The sequence below is a fragment of the Crotalus tigris genome, unplaced genomic scaffold (genome assembly GCF_016545835.1).
Source record: "Crotalus tigris isolate CLP2741 ecotype Arizona unplaced genomic scaffold, ASM1654583v1 scf7180000024293.1627790, whole genome shotgun sequence".
Taxonomy (NCBI): Eukaryota; Metazoa; Chordata; class Lepidosauria; order Squamata; family Viperidae; genus Crotalus; species Crotalus tigris.
The window spans coordinates 960872-976053 of record NW_024100466.1 but is presented as its reverse complement, the minus strand read 5'-3'; the positions used below and the strand labels follow the sequence as shown (position 1 = coordinate 976053).

The 15182-nt window shown below is 39.8% G+C and overlaps 2 protein-coding genes across 4 annotated transcripts in view; both read left to right on the top strand.

The window, feature by feature from the left end:
- TET3 (tet methylcytosine dioxygenase 3) overlaps nt 1-10690 on the top strand; it is a 43341-nt gene extending 32651 nt beyond the window's left edge. For all 3 annotated transcript variants that reach the window (XM_039324105.1, XM_039324106.1, XM_039324104.1), the window contains exon 10: nt 1085-10690. In XM_039324105.1, the coding sequence (XP_039180039.1) occupies nt 1085-2922 (1838 nt within the window). In that variant the 3' untranslated portion in view covers nt 2923-10690. The remainder of the gene's footprint in view (nt 1-1084) is intronic.
- A 151-nt stretch (nt 10691-10841) lies between these two features.
- BOLA3 (bolA family member 3) lies at nt 10842-14463 on the top strand. The gene is made up of 4 exons (XM_039324122.1): nt 10842-12834; nt 12959-13085; nt 13557-13645; nt 13974-14463. The coding sequence occupies exons 1-4, from the start codon at nt 12796-12798 to the stop codon at nt 14046-14048; spliced, it is 330 nt and encodes a 109-aa protein (XP_039180056.1). The 5' UTR covers nt 10842-12795; the 3' UTR covers nt 14049-14463.
- The last annotated feature ends 719 nt before the right edge of the window (nt 14464-15182 follow it).

The window sequence follows — 15182 nt, the reverse complement described above, 5'->3', positions numbered from 1 at the left end:
TGGCCAGTCTTCGTAGCTGCAGAAGAAAGTCTGGTCCTGGTCTGCTGGAGGTCAGGCTGTCCAGGTGGTCAAAGCAGAGCCCTAGCAACAGGCACTCTCAGGCAAGGATCTCATCCCAACAGTTGAACGGCCCGAGCCAAGGCTTCTGTCCCAGTAGCTCTGGCTTTCCATGCCGGTATGGTGGGTGGTGCTCAGATTTTGATTGGGTGACTGGCTTAGTAAGCAACGGTAGCCTGTTCCCTGTCATTCCCATGGCATTCTTCCCAGCCATTTGTTATTTTTTAGCTTCCCAGTGGCTATATCCCTGCTTCTGAAGAATGTAGGGTGGTCGAATGGACGGACACTGCTAAGAACTGGCCTCAAATTTTGCAGTCTCTTTCTGCTCCTACTGCATGAAGAAGGAGCAATTTAAGAGAGCCACGACAACCCCTTCCCCCCCTTTTTTTAACACTGATCCTGATTCAGTTAACTTATGGAGATACTCTTCCTACCTTTTTGCTTTATAGAATCTTGTTATCCACTATGGCATCTCTGGGTGCTTGTGTAGAAACATGACCTGTCAACAGGAATTCCAGAATACTGTTCAGGTTTTTGTTAGAATCTTGCAGAGTTTTTGAGCCATCAGTTGTATAACGTGAGGACCTGTCCCAAAACAGGGTTCTCAAGAAGTTGCAGTCTAGATGGTTTTATGCATTTCATTCTGCTTCAGCTTTTGAAGTTGATATCAGGTGATGGCAAGCAAAGTAATTGGGCTCCATCCCCTTATTCATTTTTGTTTTGTTCTAATTCCTCCAAGGACCTACCAGGTTATTAATCACCTAGAAAAACAGTAAATTATTACCTCGTTTCCTTCTCCATGTATTGTCATATCAATTCTGTGAAATAGGTGAGGTTGACAGAGAGCTTCTTAGCTTTGGGGGTAAGCCTGATGGCTGATCTGAACTAGAGTCTCTCACGGTTTTTAATAATTTAAAAGATGCTCCCAGAACTCCTCAGCCAAGTCCACGGCCCAGATTCAGTGCTTGTGCTGAGGAAGTCAAAGTGACTCTGCAAATTCACATCGGTTCCTTTTGTGCATCTGCAGATACAGCTTTGAAAAGTGGATTACCCCAGCCATCCATCAAATCTTCCATCAAGGTGGAACCTCAGAGTCACTATAACACATTGAAGTACAATGGGAATGCAGTGGTGGAGAGCTACTCGGTGCTTGGCAATTGCAGACCCTCTGACCCATACAGCATGAACAGTGTTTACTCTTATCATTCATACTATGCACAACCTAATCTGCCTTCCATGAATGGGCTGCATTCAAAGTTCTCCCTTCCATCTTTCGGGTATTACGGATTTTCCAGCAACCATATGTTCCACTCCCAATTTTTGAATTACAGTGAGAACAAGAATGCACCCTGGATAAGCAGCCCCTATGAGAAGAAGCCTGATGTCCAAAACTTACAAAATAATTTGAGCCATGCTTACAGAAGTACTGAACTATTGGATGACGTGTCACCCCCTGTACGGAGCAAAAATCACCATCAGCGCACCTATGAGAAAGCCAGCAGACATGCAGGCAAGGCCCCAGCTGTTCCCCAGAGATGTCACTCAGTTCCTGCAGAAGCCTTGTCATTTGCACAAAATACAAACTGTTTTAGCAACCGAACAATCAAACAAGAACCAATTGATTCCTTGACACACACAGAGTCCCTTTCTCGATCACCTGCTCTCAATGGCCTAAATCCAAATCTGAGCCCATCTGATTTATCCAGGTTATCTCAGAATGGTGGTCCAGAGCAACAATGGAGCCCTTATAAAGTCAACCGAAATCAGTCCCAACCTGAGAGAAATAGTAATGCTGAAAGCTTGTGGAACATGTTTACGCCAAATGACAGTGTCAGCATGCTTAATGCAAGAACCCAGAATAAATCAAATTTGTTTGGTTCCCATTCAAATGTTAGCAGGTTATCACAATCCCACCTTATGGAGAAGCAGTGGAATTTGTTTCCAGGGGAGGGGCAGAATCTGTCACCGAGCCCTGATATACTAGGGAAATCATGGAGCCCTTGCAAAGTTGATGAAAGCCCATCACTGTTTTCTGCCAATTCAGACCTTCAGGAGAAAGCCTGGGGTCTTGGGCAATTGAACTTCAGTTCCATCAAGGGAAGCTCCAGGCTTCAAGATGAGTTTTGGCATGCTAGTAAAGTAGATGAAAGGAGAACTCCGACACCAAACACAGGTCTACAGAGCAGATCATGGACTTCCTTTGCCTCATTGCCCTCTACAACCTCAAGTGTTTGTGGGGAGAAGCCCCCGTGTGCTTCCTTGAAAGAAGAAGGAAGTACATCATTGCTGGGGGCTGAAAGACCCTGGGATTCCTTTAGTTTGGATGACAGCATGGAAGAAACACCTGAGAAGAACATCAAGGAGGAAGAGGATGATGAAGAAGAGGAAGAGGTCTGGTCAGACAGTGAACACAACTTTTTGGATGAAAACATTGGTGGGGTGGCAGTAGCTCCAGCCCACGGCTCCATCCTCATTGAGTGTGCAAGGCGAGAGCTGCATGCCACCACCCCACTGAAGAAACCGAACCGATGTCACCCCACACGCATCTCTCTGGTATTCTACCAGCACAAGAACTTGAACCAGCCCAATCACGGACTTGCCCTTTGGGAAGCAAAAATGAAACAGCTGGCAGAAAGGGCGAGGGCAAGGCAGGAGGAGGCAGCCAGGCTCGGCCTTCAGCAGGACATCAAAAACCTTGGCAAGAAGAGGAAGTGGGGAGGCAACTTGGCCATTGAGCCCCAACATAAGGAGAAGAAAGACTTAGTCCCAAAGAGGCAGGCCTTGGCCATTCCCACCAACTCGGCGGTCACTGTATCCTCTTACGCTTATACCAAGGTAACAGGACCGTACAACCGCTGGATATGAGAAGATGACAGCTCTCCAGGGGCCACGTTACCTCAATGCTGGCAGCACTGGAATGCAGTGCTGGTCTGTGGTGCTTTTTCCTTTGGAGAGAAACAGAACATCAAGCCAAGTGTAAAGTTTCTGTACTTTCACTTGGGAGTTGAGCTAAAGAAACTTATTGCTGTCAACCTTTTTCAGTAATCTAGTATTTATATCTTTGCATTTTAAATCTGTACATCACAGTAACGGCAAAAGAAATTTATAGTGTCCTTTTACAAAGGATGGCTTTTTAATTCCATGTCCAATACTTACGTATATTGGATTTTTAACTGCAATTATTACAACTCTGAAGCAGATTATGTGATTAACAAAAAAGACAACACCCCACAATAAGTCAGGTACAAATTTGCACCTGTTGGGGCTGATAAATATCTTCCCTTGGAGACCACCCAGAAACATGAATTTCCAGTTCAATCAAAGGACTGTTTGAATAGGGTTCAGTGGTTGATGCACGGTGGGGTTTCTTACTGATTCAGTAGGTCCCAGTGGCTGGGAAGATATGGAAAGGAGGCACGTGCCGTTCCAGATAAGCAACCATTTCCTGCTCAGTTGTCTGAACAGTGTTTAAAACTGTTCAACTGACGTTGCCTTCTCTGCTTCAGATCTCGGTTAGATGAGCTGGACCCTCATTAGTTTTCTACTAGACCCTGAACAGTAGCATAAATGGTGAACTTGAGCAGAAAAAAAGAAGGAAAACAGAGGACTATGAGATCTACCAGCAGATACATTTTGCTTTTGTAAATTTCAAGGCATGTTTTATCTCTATTATCAGGTAAAAAAGAAAAAGATCGTGATTTACACCGCAAGCAGTAGTTTTACTGCTCCATTTTAAATCATTTATTCAGTGAGTCCAGTTTAATTTGGAGGGAAAAAATGTTTTTAAAATGAAGTTCTGACAGAGAAGGGAAAAAAGGAAATGGAAGTGGTAGGCAAGAAAGATCAAGGGAAAACAAACTTAGGTAAAATAACCTTTGGCATCTTGATTTCTTGCTCTTTATTCTATGAGATGAATGAAACTACATAGTAAGGACATAAGATTTCTTTTTTCCTTTTGTTAGCAGTGCTATTTAACTTAACTTTTAAGTTTGCAGTACTGTACAATATAACCATGCTAATTTCCTTGGGTGGGAAACTAGTTATGCTTATAATAATAGTGACAAGCAATGCTAATAATAAAATGGCAGCTTAAACTACTGTATCTTTAAGAAACCACTCCACAATACCTTCTATGAGCAAATAGACAACCTCTTTTTTTATCATCTCTGATGCAGTTGGATTAAAAGGGTGAGTTCTTATTGTATTTTCCAGTGGTGCAGGCTTACCAAATTAAAATAGTTCCCCTTGCAAATAGTTATCCTAAAAATATGAACAAACTTATTGCAAGATTTATTTTACTTTGCCACCTTTGAGAGGAAAGGAGAAGTAAATGTATGTGGTAACTAATACAGTACAGCATAGCTGGTGCTTTGAAAACGTTGAATCCAGTGTTTAAAACTGATCTATCCTCCTTAGTCTTCTCTTAATAAGATACCTGATCCATATAGATGGCTACAGATCTCTGGAGCTAGACATTCCCTGACTAAAGTGATGGTGGAAGAGCCTCCTTCCTCAATTAGAATGGAATTCAGTTCAGTCTGGTTTCATCATTTTGCTTAAATGACATACAAATAGCTTTGGGCATTTCATTTGTTTTGTATCATAATGATAGAAGTATAAATGTTTTAAATTGCCTGTCATAATTAGGTGGATCTTTGTACGGTTTTTCTTCAAATCATTTGAATTTCACCCTTTACTAGAAAAGTTCTGAGCTAAAGCATGCAGAGCTATTTTGGTTTTTCAATGCTCCCACCATATCTGTGTGGGAAATATCCATTGAACTCCATGGAAATTGGAGATGGGAGCTCTCAGTCTTGGAGGTGGCATCTTCAGAACATTTCCACACCTTCAGATTGGGTGGTGGCAATCGATAACTTTAAGAATCTTGCCACCTTTTACTACGGGTCTTTCTGTAGAAAAATGGAGATCTCACTCCTTCACCAGAGTAGATCCCCACTGGCTTTAATAAGCCAACACGAGTGGTTTCTCAGTGGTGTATAAGGCAGAAGAATCAAACCTATTAAAGATCACCTTCTGAACTTAACCGGTGCCTTTTGAGAAAAGATGGCTTGCAGATCCAACTCTGTACATAGCATTTGTTTACTAGAAAACTTTCTCAGTCCTCGCGCCTGACATCAGGAGCATGGGATCACTGTAGAGCATCCTGCGTGTTTTATGTGGTTCTGATTTTAAACTGTAAATAGCAAAAAAAAAAAAAAATTTTTTTTTAAAAAAAGCACTTTCACCAAGATTTAAAAGAAAGAGATACCCAATAACTTGAAGAACAGTATGTTTTAAAACAGATTATTGCGGGAGAAATGTAAATAGAAACAAAATATTTAACAAGCTTTTCCGTCCTTAATTTCTTTTGTTTACTGTATTCTGTAAAATTGCTTATATTTTGCAAGGAGAATCAATGGATTATAATTGATTTTGTATGCATACCTATGAGCATATCATAGCTGTTAGGAATTATTCCAAGGCAGATTTATAGGAAACGTTCTGAGTGTCATAGGATTACATGGACACCAGCCACTAATTTTCCATTGGTGTCAATCAGCCAGGTTTCAAGGCATCTGCACTAGAGGCTCAGTTAAACCCAAAATAAAAATGTTGGTTAATCATCCTTTCTGAATTGTATCACTTTGGAGTGCAGGTGCAGGAACTGCAATTTAAGAGCCGCTTTGTTTTAAATTAAGATGATTGGCAGAAGGGGAAGTAAAGAGAAGAGGTTGCTTTCAAGCAGAGGAAATGGACTGGCCCTTGCAGCCCGTAATGGTTCCATCTAGGAGGCCCATCTGAACAACCAGTCACGAGACACAATTTCTCTGCCTTGTTAGGCCAACTTCATGCCTGTCTGTTGTTGGTAGTTGTGAGGTGGATCTGTTAACTAGAAAAGAATCTCTTCTACCCCAATATTTTGTATGGGTTGTTTAAGCTTCTGTAAATTCCTTGGTTTAGTGTCTCATTTGGTAAATGTTGCTGGGGTGACCTGAAAGCTTCACTTAGATTATTTTAGAGAATAAGAATTTGTAAAAAAAAATATGGAAAAGAAGGGGCTCCAATACATCTGACTTGCTGAAATCATGTTAGTTATACCAACTTCTGTCTTTGGAAGTGTTCAGCCTTGAGGTTATGATTTTCTGAGCTGGAAATGTCATCCATTGGATCTTCCTCCAAAGGAAGGTTCCTTGTTCTGGGTCTTCAAAAACCAGGAACTAACTGGGGGTCAAGAGATGTTGAGTTAGTAGTTCCCTATTTGGTCCAGATCAGTTTGTACAGAGAAAAGGAGAAATGCTAATGCAAAGATCGGCTCCTCAGTTTGTTTTATTTTCACGAATAATCAAAAGGACCAAATTATGTTCTTCTTCAAACTGGTGCAAGTCCAAAACAAGTTAAACTGGAATCACTAGTTTTTACTGAAATAGCATATCTTTTAAAGGCCTGAATGACTGTGGTAGAAATATAAAGAAATCTGGTCATAAGTCAGTATTGAATCTATAGAATGTGAATGCCATCAAAATCTGGCATATTCATTATTTACTGCAGTTCAAAAATCACAAAGTAACATGTACAATACAAATAACAAATAACAACAAAATACAGAAAACGGAGTTACCATGGATTTCATGGTTGATTATACTTTTTCATATGCCTGATTTAACATAAAGATGTTTTAAGTAAAAACAAGACTGATCCCAGATAAATTTATGTTTTTAATACAAAAGGTTAGCTGCAGTCTGAGGTTGTTTTCATGCTATATATAAAGTCTACCTCATATCTCAGTTGGAAAAAAAGTTTGCTTCATGTGAAAGATCTATGCACAGGATTCTCTGCTGTAGCTTTGTGGATAGAAGTTACAAATTCTTTTCACTGGCTCTGTCATTTTCTCCTGGTTTGTACAATTCAGAAAATTGCATGACACAGTTTATTTGTATTTAGGAAGGGTAGAGGTAAATGGCATCTTAAGGCTCAAAGATGTCCCAATAGGGTGCTGCTGTGTGCTTCAACACACACACACATACACATACACACACACACACCAGTCTTGAGATCTTAAAATAGTTTCTAGGGATGTCTAACTCAACTCACAATGAGATCTGTAGGACTAACGATGCTATTAATTTCTTAAAGTAAGCTTGGTGAACATCTGCCGGTTGGCACTTGTGACTGAATATCCTAAGCTGCAGGAAGTCAAGGTGCTAGGCACCACCTGGTCATTGCATTGTCTTCTCTAAAAACATGAACAAATGCTCCAAGCATTGTCTTTTGAACTGATGTGTCAAACGTAGATAAACATTCATAAATCAAGAGCAAAATAAATATAAAATTGAAATGTATTTGAGGAGGTGTAATGATGGAAAGAGGTTATTAAGTGCCATCAAGCTTAACCCTGGTGCTATAGACAAAAACAATCCATAATCCCTGGAAAAATTCTTGAAATGTTGAATTGTGTTGCACTTGAAGACTTGGCTAGTTCTCATTGACTTCTCTGGGAGGAGTTTGAGGTTGTTTGGCTATAGGACATAGTCTCTGCTTTGGGCACTTGCATCTCTTTTGTCAAATTGGGAGTTGTTCACGTCAGTCATTGTTTATGCACAAAACGTAGAAGGATCAAGTGGCAGATGAGCACTTGACATTCCTTTACCAGTTTTCCGCTGGACAAAAAGTGGCTCTCTGCAAAACTTGTTACAAACTTTTAATGGGTGTGTGTCTCCTTGTTGCTGCTCTGTGACAAGTAGGCAGCTAAGAAGCATCAAAAGAAGACATCGCAGCATATGTCTTTCTTGCTCAACATGCCCCCCTTCCCCATATGCAGGGATTCCATTGCTCCCCCCCTCCCTGTCTGAGTGGGGAAGGCTAGAAGGCTCAGGCTTGCCTGGGCTGAGTTCCCACTCAACTAAAGGCAAAAGAGGAAGGAACAAAAATATTCTGAGATAATACAGCTAATGGTGCATAATGCCAGAATGTGCTTTGTAGCTCATTCAAAGGCATATTTTTAATCAGCTAAAATCTTGTAATGAAAAGGTGCTACCTTGATGAGTTCTTTAAAAACAAGTTGCTTTTTAAGGTGAGGGAACAGATTCCATCTTGCTTAGGTGCTATTATCTAACCAGAGAAGTTACAATTAACTAAAAACAGAAAGGTTGAGTATTTTAAATATTTGTAGTTTCTAAAACCTCTCTTCTGGATCTAAAATACACAACTGCATAATCTGATTTCATTTACATGTATGTAGATCCAGGACAGATTTCTCTGGTTTGACAGCTCTGCACTCCTAGGGCTGGTTCTGAGAATGTGTATTTTTTACAAAATTAACATCGCTGGAAAGGGCTTTTGGGATCAAGCCACAAATTGTTTGATACAAATGGGTAAATGAAAACCCATTTCTTTAAAATAAAGAAAAAAAGGTACTGCAAACTGTACTCACAGTTAACACTTGTGCCAATTTAGCAAGTGTGCATGGTGCAACAATCCATATTACTGTATATTGGTAACTATTATGCAAAACTATGGGTGCTTAATTGAAGTTTTGAGGTCACTCCAAGAGAACAGCTATTTGTAAAAGCAGTGCAGTTGTCATCTTACTTGGCTTGCTTTTGCTTGCTTTCACTGTTAACAGCAAACACTTTAGGGCTGTCACCCCAGTGCTGCTTGCCTTACCCAAGGAAAAGTCCTTGTGGGACCATATTTACACCTCTGTGAACATATTTATGGAGGTCAATATCAGTCAAGGGTCCAGCCTGTTAGCAGGCTAGGTTTGGGCAGGTGGTGTGAATGTGGGTCTGATCATACAAGGTTGGCCAATCTTTAGTCTAATAAGTCAGCTTCAACCTGCTATTATGGCTTTGTGTATTTACTATTTGTAAGTAGATGTGTCTAAAACTTTTACAAAATACTATTTTGGTGCTATTTATTTTTCATTTCTTCAGTCTCTTTTTCACTTTGGTTCATAGAATTTGCTTAAAGTGTAGAGAACCAGGATTTTCTCATATAAGCTTGCTGTTATCACAATACATTCAAAATACCTCAGAAAACAGAGTATTGTGGCAACCTGTGATTCAGTTATAAATAATGGCATGGCTGCAAATATTAGAAATAAGGTTACGTATTTTATTAATTCAACACTGTACTTGACATCTTAGTAACTGTACTTTTGCATTCTATTCTTGGGCAATTTCTCACTTTCAATATTAATGAACTATCTTGAGGAATGAATATCCTAGAAGCATTTAAGAGCTGGTGCATTCTTGACAATATGCAGGGCCTTCCTGAAGTACCTCATAGCAGAATGTGACCAACACGAGAAAATAGTTTTAGAAGTAACATCTTAAAAAAATATGATCAGTAATAAAATAGTTGTTTTAATTAAAAATAAAAATTTGGCATAAAGTTCTATCTTTTTCTGCAAAAACATTTTTCTTATAAAAGTTTGTGGGGCAGGGTCAACAGGATCCTGGTTTTATTATCATGCACAAACAAAAAGACATGACATTTCAAAGCTACCATCTGGTGATTCCTGCGTGGCTGATTAGTAAAATCAAAGCAAGATCAGGGCAGGATGATCATGACAAAATTTAACCTGATGTGCAAATGTTCGTTAGCAAATATATCCAATTGGATTACAGCTTCAGTAAAAGATACCTTTAAATGATACCATTTTACACTTTTAATATCTGGAACATTGTTTTCAAAATGGCAAAATGTAGCTGTTACATTGAACAGCAAACTAATCTTATTGCTGTCCCTTTTAAAAGCAATAAATGCATTGAGAGTTTTTGCATGCAGAAAGATTATTATTACATCGTCAAAAGAGTTTTTTTTTTTAAAAAAAAAATATTTATTCTTTGTCTTCTTGCCCAAGCATAGTAAAGCAAACTGGCTATGTTTTCTTCTGCTCCAGTATCAGGGATTTATTGTTATTTTACAAACAATTTTTGGTTGCTTTTTCTCATTTTAGCTCCCGCTTTTGGAGATTTACTCCCTGCTATTCAGTTTCTGGAAATATCTATTTAGCTGGCTTTTGGCATTTATTTTTCATTCATATCTGTCTTTTAAACACATTTTATATCAGTCTTTTAAATGTTTTTTTTTAACTTAAAACAATGAGGAAAAGACCAGTTTAGATTTGGCAGACTAATTCAGTTTTGTTAACCGAAGGCTGTGACTACTCACGGTGTTTGATTTCTTTCTTGTCTCCTTGAATTCATATTGGGTGAACGAGACCTCCAGCGGAGGCCAACTGCGACCACACTTGAAGATTTCTTTGTTGATTTGACTGTGGCTACTTGAAATGAAGTTTTATCTGGGGTTGGTTGACAGACGGTAGATTTACAATGTCTCAAGGCAATAGGACTTGTGTATTAAACTGTAGATAACCTTAGTACAGTAAGTCTATGCTGATAATTTTATTTTGTATAATTTCCTTGTATTTTTTTCTTTCATACTTTTCTCCCCATCAATGTCTTGGCAAATTTATTTCTAGGATGCAAAAAATGGCAAGTATGAAACTTTCTTTTTTTTAATTTGTATTTTATTATGTTACACAGCCAACTGGTTTGTGAAATGTATTATTCTGGATATCTTTAAACTATTGTGGGTGTTTTAATAAATTTTATATTTATTTTTTGCACTCAAATTCTGTGTGTTTTTCTCTCAGTCAACAAATACAGAGCTGTCCTGTTCTGGATATATGGCCCACAGATCTATCCTCTCATGCAATCCCATTCCATTTTTATTTTAGCTCTGTCATTTATTTTTCCTCACAACTGAACAAGAAATGGCTTCCCCCTCCTTCCCTTATCTTAATCCCCAGCCCTTCTTCTGTCAACACCGTGGCTGAATTGGTAGCCACTACTCCATGGACGCTCTGGCTGCATTGAGTCCCATCTTGGGTTCATCTTAGTATTTTAGACTCTACTCAACCCACCCCCCTTAAATAATCCAATCCTTTAAGAGTCTTTTAAAAGGCATTTTGAATTTAAACACTGTAAATATATCCATTTACAAATCCAAGAGGAGCAAGTTGCAGTTCAAATGCAGTTGAATTTGATCAGGGTCTAGGACAGGCTATTTATGAGGCTTGTTTTCACCAACCGAAAGGCATATTGCAAGGGTGGTCTTCACTAATGTGCAGGCAAAATCATTTTGTGAAACAGTTCTGAACCAAACGCAGGCAACTGGTTCCTTAAAGCTAATGGTTAATCAGTCTGGGATGACACAATAAGTTTGCAGGCTTGTGATTTAGTGTGCTCTGTGATCTCAGCCAATTGTGATTTTCAGTAAACAGTAGTTAATCAAACCATGTGAACCTATTACTTATTTAGCTAATTCTTGGCTAAAACAGAAACAAGAGCAGACAATTCATCTTCTGAATCTAGCCAAAAAGCCCATATGTTTATGGAGGTTCATGACACCCCAGGCTTCAGGACCTGTTTTATTGCCCAGTCCTGGCAACTGATGGACTTGGTTTCCTTTTAGAGAGAGCTTGGGCCTTTTTCTGAGGGTCTGGTGGGCAGTTTGGTTGAGGCCTTGGTTATGGCCTAGAGTAGGCAAGAGACTGTATTGCTCCTACATGGCCTCTCCCTGGGAGGCAATCCCAAGATACATGCTGATTTACTGAGGAGCTTCAGGAAGTGAAGTGCAAGAAGAGACCAAAGGATCATAACAAGGAAAACGAAAGGTGTGCATCTCATTCAGCATGAGTAAGAACCCCTATTAGGGATTACATCATGGGGACTACATGGTGAAATGTTTTTATTTTTCTACCTGCATCTGCCAGTAGCAGTCAGGCAAATCTGGTCCTCAGTGAACAGGCCGCAGAATCCATCATCAATATCAGTGGTGACAGGCTTCAATAGCATTTATTTAGGGCAGGGCATATAATACGTGGACTAACAATGTAAACATTTCATCTAGATTAGTGAAACACAGTAACATCTAAATGTTAAAAAGATCTCTGTTCAAATACCAATGTCTAGGCCATCTAACAACTGAAGCGCAGAATTGTTTGTGTTAAAATCAGATACTGGACTGGTAACAGCCACTCACAATGTGATCTACAGGCAACACAAACTTGAATAGAAAATTAAACCTTACATAAGGATCCCTGCAGGCCACATATTTACTTAGAAAATCACCATTCATTTAATTTATTTATTTATATGGAGATAGATGTTATATATGTGAATATCTCTGGTTCTATATCTGTATCTCTCTTGCTGTCACCCCTCTGAGCTTCCTCCCAGACTATCACCCAATTAATGCACAAACCTCCTCCTACCTACTACTACTACTATTACTATTACAATAATAATAATAATGTTGGAAGGGACTTTGGAGGTCATCTAGTCCAACCCCCTGCTCTCCGACATGCCATGTGTAGAAAAAAAATGGTGCAACCAAATATGCATTTGTGCATCACAATACAAGAATATGAATAAATTGCAAATACATGTAATATGTGTCATATGTTTCATTTGAAATATTTCTTAGTTAAGACACAGAAACTAGAAAGACTATTAGTATGTCACATACATGCTTGAAAGTTGTCCCTTCAGGCCATTTTGGACTCCTTGCAACAGAACAGAACAGAACAGAAAGCCGGCGAGGATCAGCAGGCCAGGGACCGCCACCGCCCTTCGGCCGTCACATCACCGACGCGCCCCTTAGCCACGCCTCTTGACGGCGAGGACGCGAGCTTACGTCATCGGTCGGCGCCTCTGACGTCGCGGCATCATGGCCGCTGGTTTCTGGTTCCCTGCTTGCCGGAAGAAGGTGGGTGCCCGGCAGGGAGCCGCGGAGGGCGACCGAAGGGCGGAAGTGCGCGCGGAGGAGCGTCTCCCCCGGGGCTTCGATCCAGCTGAACCTGCTAACCAGAATCGTTTCCGTTTCCCGCCAGGTCGCTTTTCTTCTGTGCCGCGGAGGGCGATCCTTGGCTTCCCAAACGGTGGGGGAAGCCCGGGTGACGCGAGTCCTTCAGGAGAAGTTTCCTCGGGCTGTTGCGATCAAGGTCGTCGATATCTCAGGTAAGGAGAGGCGTCTCTCCTGATATCTCTGTGGTATTCTGAGGGTTTTCTGTGAGGCTCTTCGTGCCGGGCGTGGATAGGAAATGGAGGGTTTGTCTGCTGATTCTGCGGCCAGAGCTCTCGTCTTACCTTCAGAGTGGTCATTTTGCAGCAACGTCAGATTTGAAGAAAGGTATTGTGTTAACTGAGAATCCAGCTGATCTGTAATAAACATTAGTCTGAACGATACCTAAAATGAGCTTCATATTATTCAAAATATGCTTCCTAACAGTTAAAGTTTACCAATAACTCTGTGATTTTCTGCTTGTGAGCTATTGCTATATTCAGTTATGAAATACTTATTTCCCATGATAGGAACATGATCTCTACTTAAAATAGTCTTAATAAGATTAAAAACATGAAGTTTAAACAGCTGAAATATTTGGAGCACATTAATCCCCAAATGTGATAAAATTAACTCATTTTGTCAAGGTGGTTGTGGAGCAATGTATGAAATACATATAGAATCAGAAGAGTTTAAGGAAAAGAGAACAATTCAGCAGCACCAAATGGTCAATCAGGTAAGCAGGTGGAACTTCATGCTATGGGAATTCTATGGGAACTTTGGATTTCAAGCATTTCCAATTATTTACTCCTCCAGACCTCATGCATGCCTCTCTTGCTACTTTTTTACACTCTTTGGATGTCCTAATTTTAATTGGGAGGGGCTCTGTTCTCAACAGTGGCCTGGAAATGCTGTTATAAATAAAGTATAAGCTGCTATATTTAGTATTTGGACTTGTTTCTTATCCTACGAGTGGATAGCTTATATATTTTATATGTTGCCAATTTGTGCCTGAAATATTTTTTTTCTTTTGCATAGCTGTTTACAATGCCTCCTTCTTCTAGGCTCTAAGTGAAGAAATTAAAACAATGCATGGACTGCGGATATTCACTTCTGTTCCCAAGCACAGAACTGACTGATAGCACATGAAAACTGTGCTTTTCAGAAGTTATGAGAAGATGCTCACTGGAAAATCCTAAAAACAGTGGGTTGTATTTTGTTTTCCCCCCTTCCAATCACCAATGCCTGGTTTCCGCAGCAATATTTATGTCAGATTGAACATTTAACTCATTTAATTGTATTGGATATTTTTTTTCAAAAAGACTAGTTGAAGTTATAGTGAAAGTCTCCTTATCCATGGTATCAAAGCCAAGAATGAAAAATAGGAAAAAATATTTGCAACATTATCTTGCTCTTATTTTTAATTCAAAGCTCTGTCATGGCTCAGATGGTAATTTACTTGAAATATAACATAAATTGCTGCTGCTTTTGTTGAAATTTCTGATAATGGGGGATGCTGATAATATTACCGTGAATATAATTCCCTGAAAATAAGACCCGGTCTTTTATTTATTTATTTATTGCCTCCAAAAGAGGCATAAGATCTTATTTTCAGAGGATGTTTTACCTTAGGACCACTGCAGGCAGGCCTCTCACACCCTGACACATATCGTGCCGCTGCCCGAGTTCTTCTGCAGCCGCTTGCGGCCGCATGCCCTGATGAGAGGAGATATGTAATAATAAAGTTGGAAGGGACCTTGGAGGTCATCGAGTCCAACCCCCTGCTGAGCCAGGAAACCCTATACCTTTTCGGACAAATGGCTGTGCAGTCTCTTCTTAAAAACTTCCAGTGTTGGAGCATTCACCGCTTCTGGAGGCATGCTTTATGACTGAGTCATGTAGTGGTGGAATTCCCAGTTCCAGTCTATTACCATCATTAACCAAGGACTGCCTTTATTTTGTACTTAGCCTGAGCACTGTACAAGAACTTGAAAGGTGCCATAGCTTTAAGAATCATACTTCCTTAATAGAGTGGTATTCTTTTTGTACATTTGTGGGGGAGCTAGAAAAATAATCAAGTTCATTTACAAATATTCCTTTTAGAAGTAATACTATTTTAATTTCAATAGTATTCTTTATTTTTCTTTCCCACTAATTGAGAGAACTAAACAGATGTCAAACATAAAAGCCCTTATGAGCAGTGGTAACTTAAGCTTTCTGGCCCATACATACTTTGTGGTTCTGAACCGGGTATAACGTAGGATGGGTAGATG

Coding starts and splice junctions, on each gene's coding strand:
- BOLA3 (XM_039324122.1), top strand. CDS start 12,796: ATGGCCGCTGGTTTCTGGTTCCCTGCTTGCCGGAAGAAG. Junction 12,835..12,958: donor TCCCTGCTTGCCGGAAGAAG/GTGGGTGCCCGG, acceptor GTTTCCCGCCAG/GTCGCTTTTCTTCTGTGCCG. Junction 13,646..13,973: donor AGCACCAAATGGTCAATCAG/GTAAGCAGGTGG, acceptor TCCTTCTTCTAG/GCTCTAAGTGAAGAAATTAA.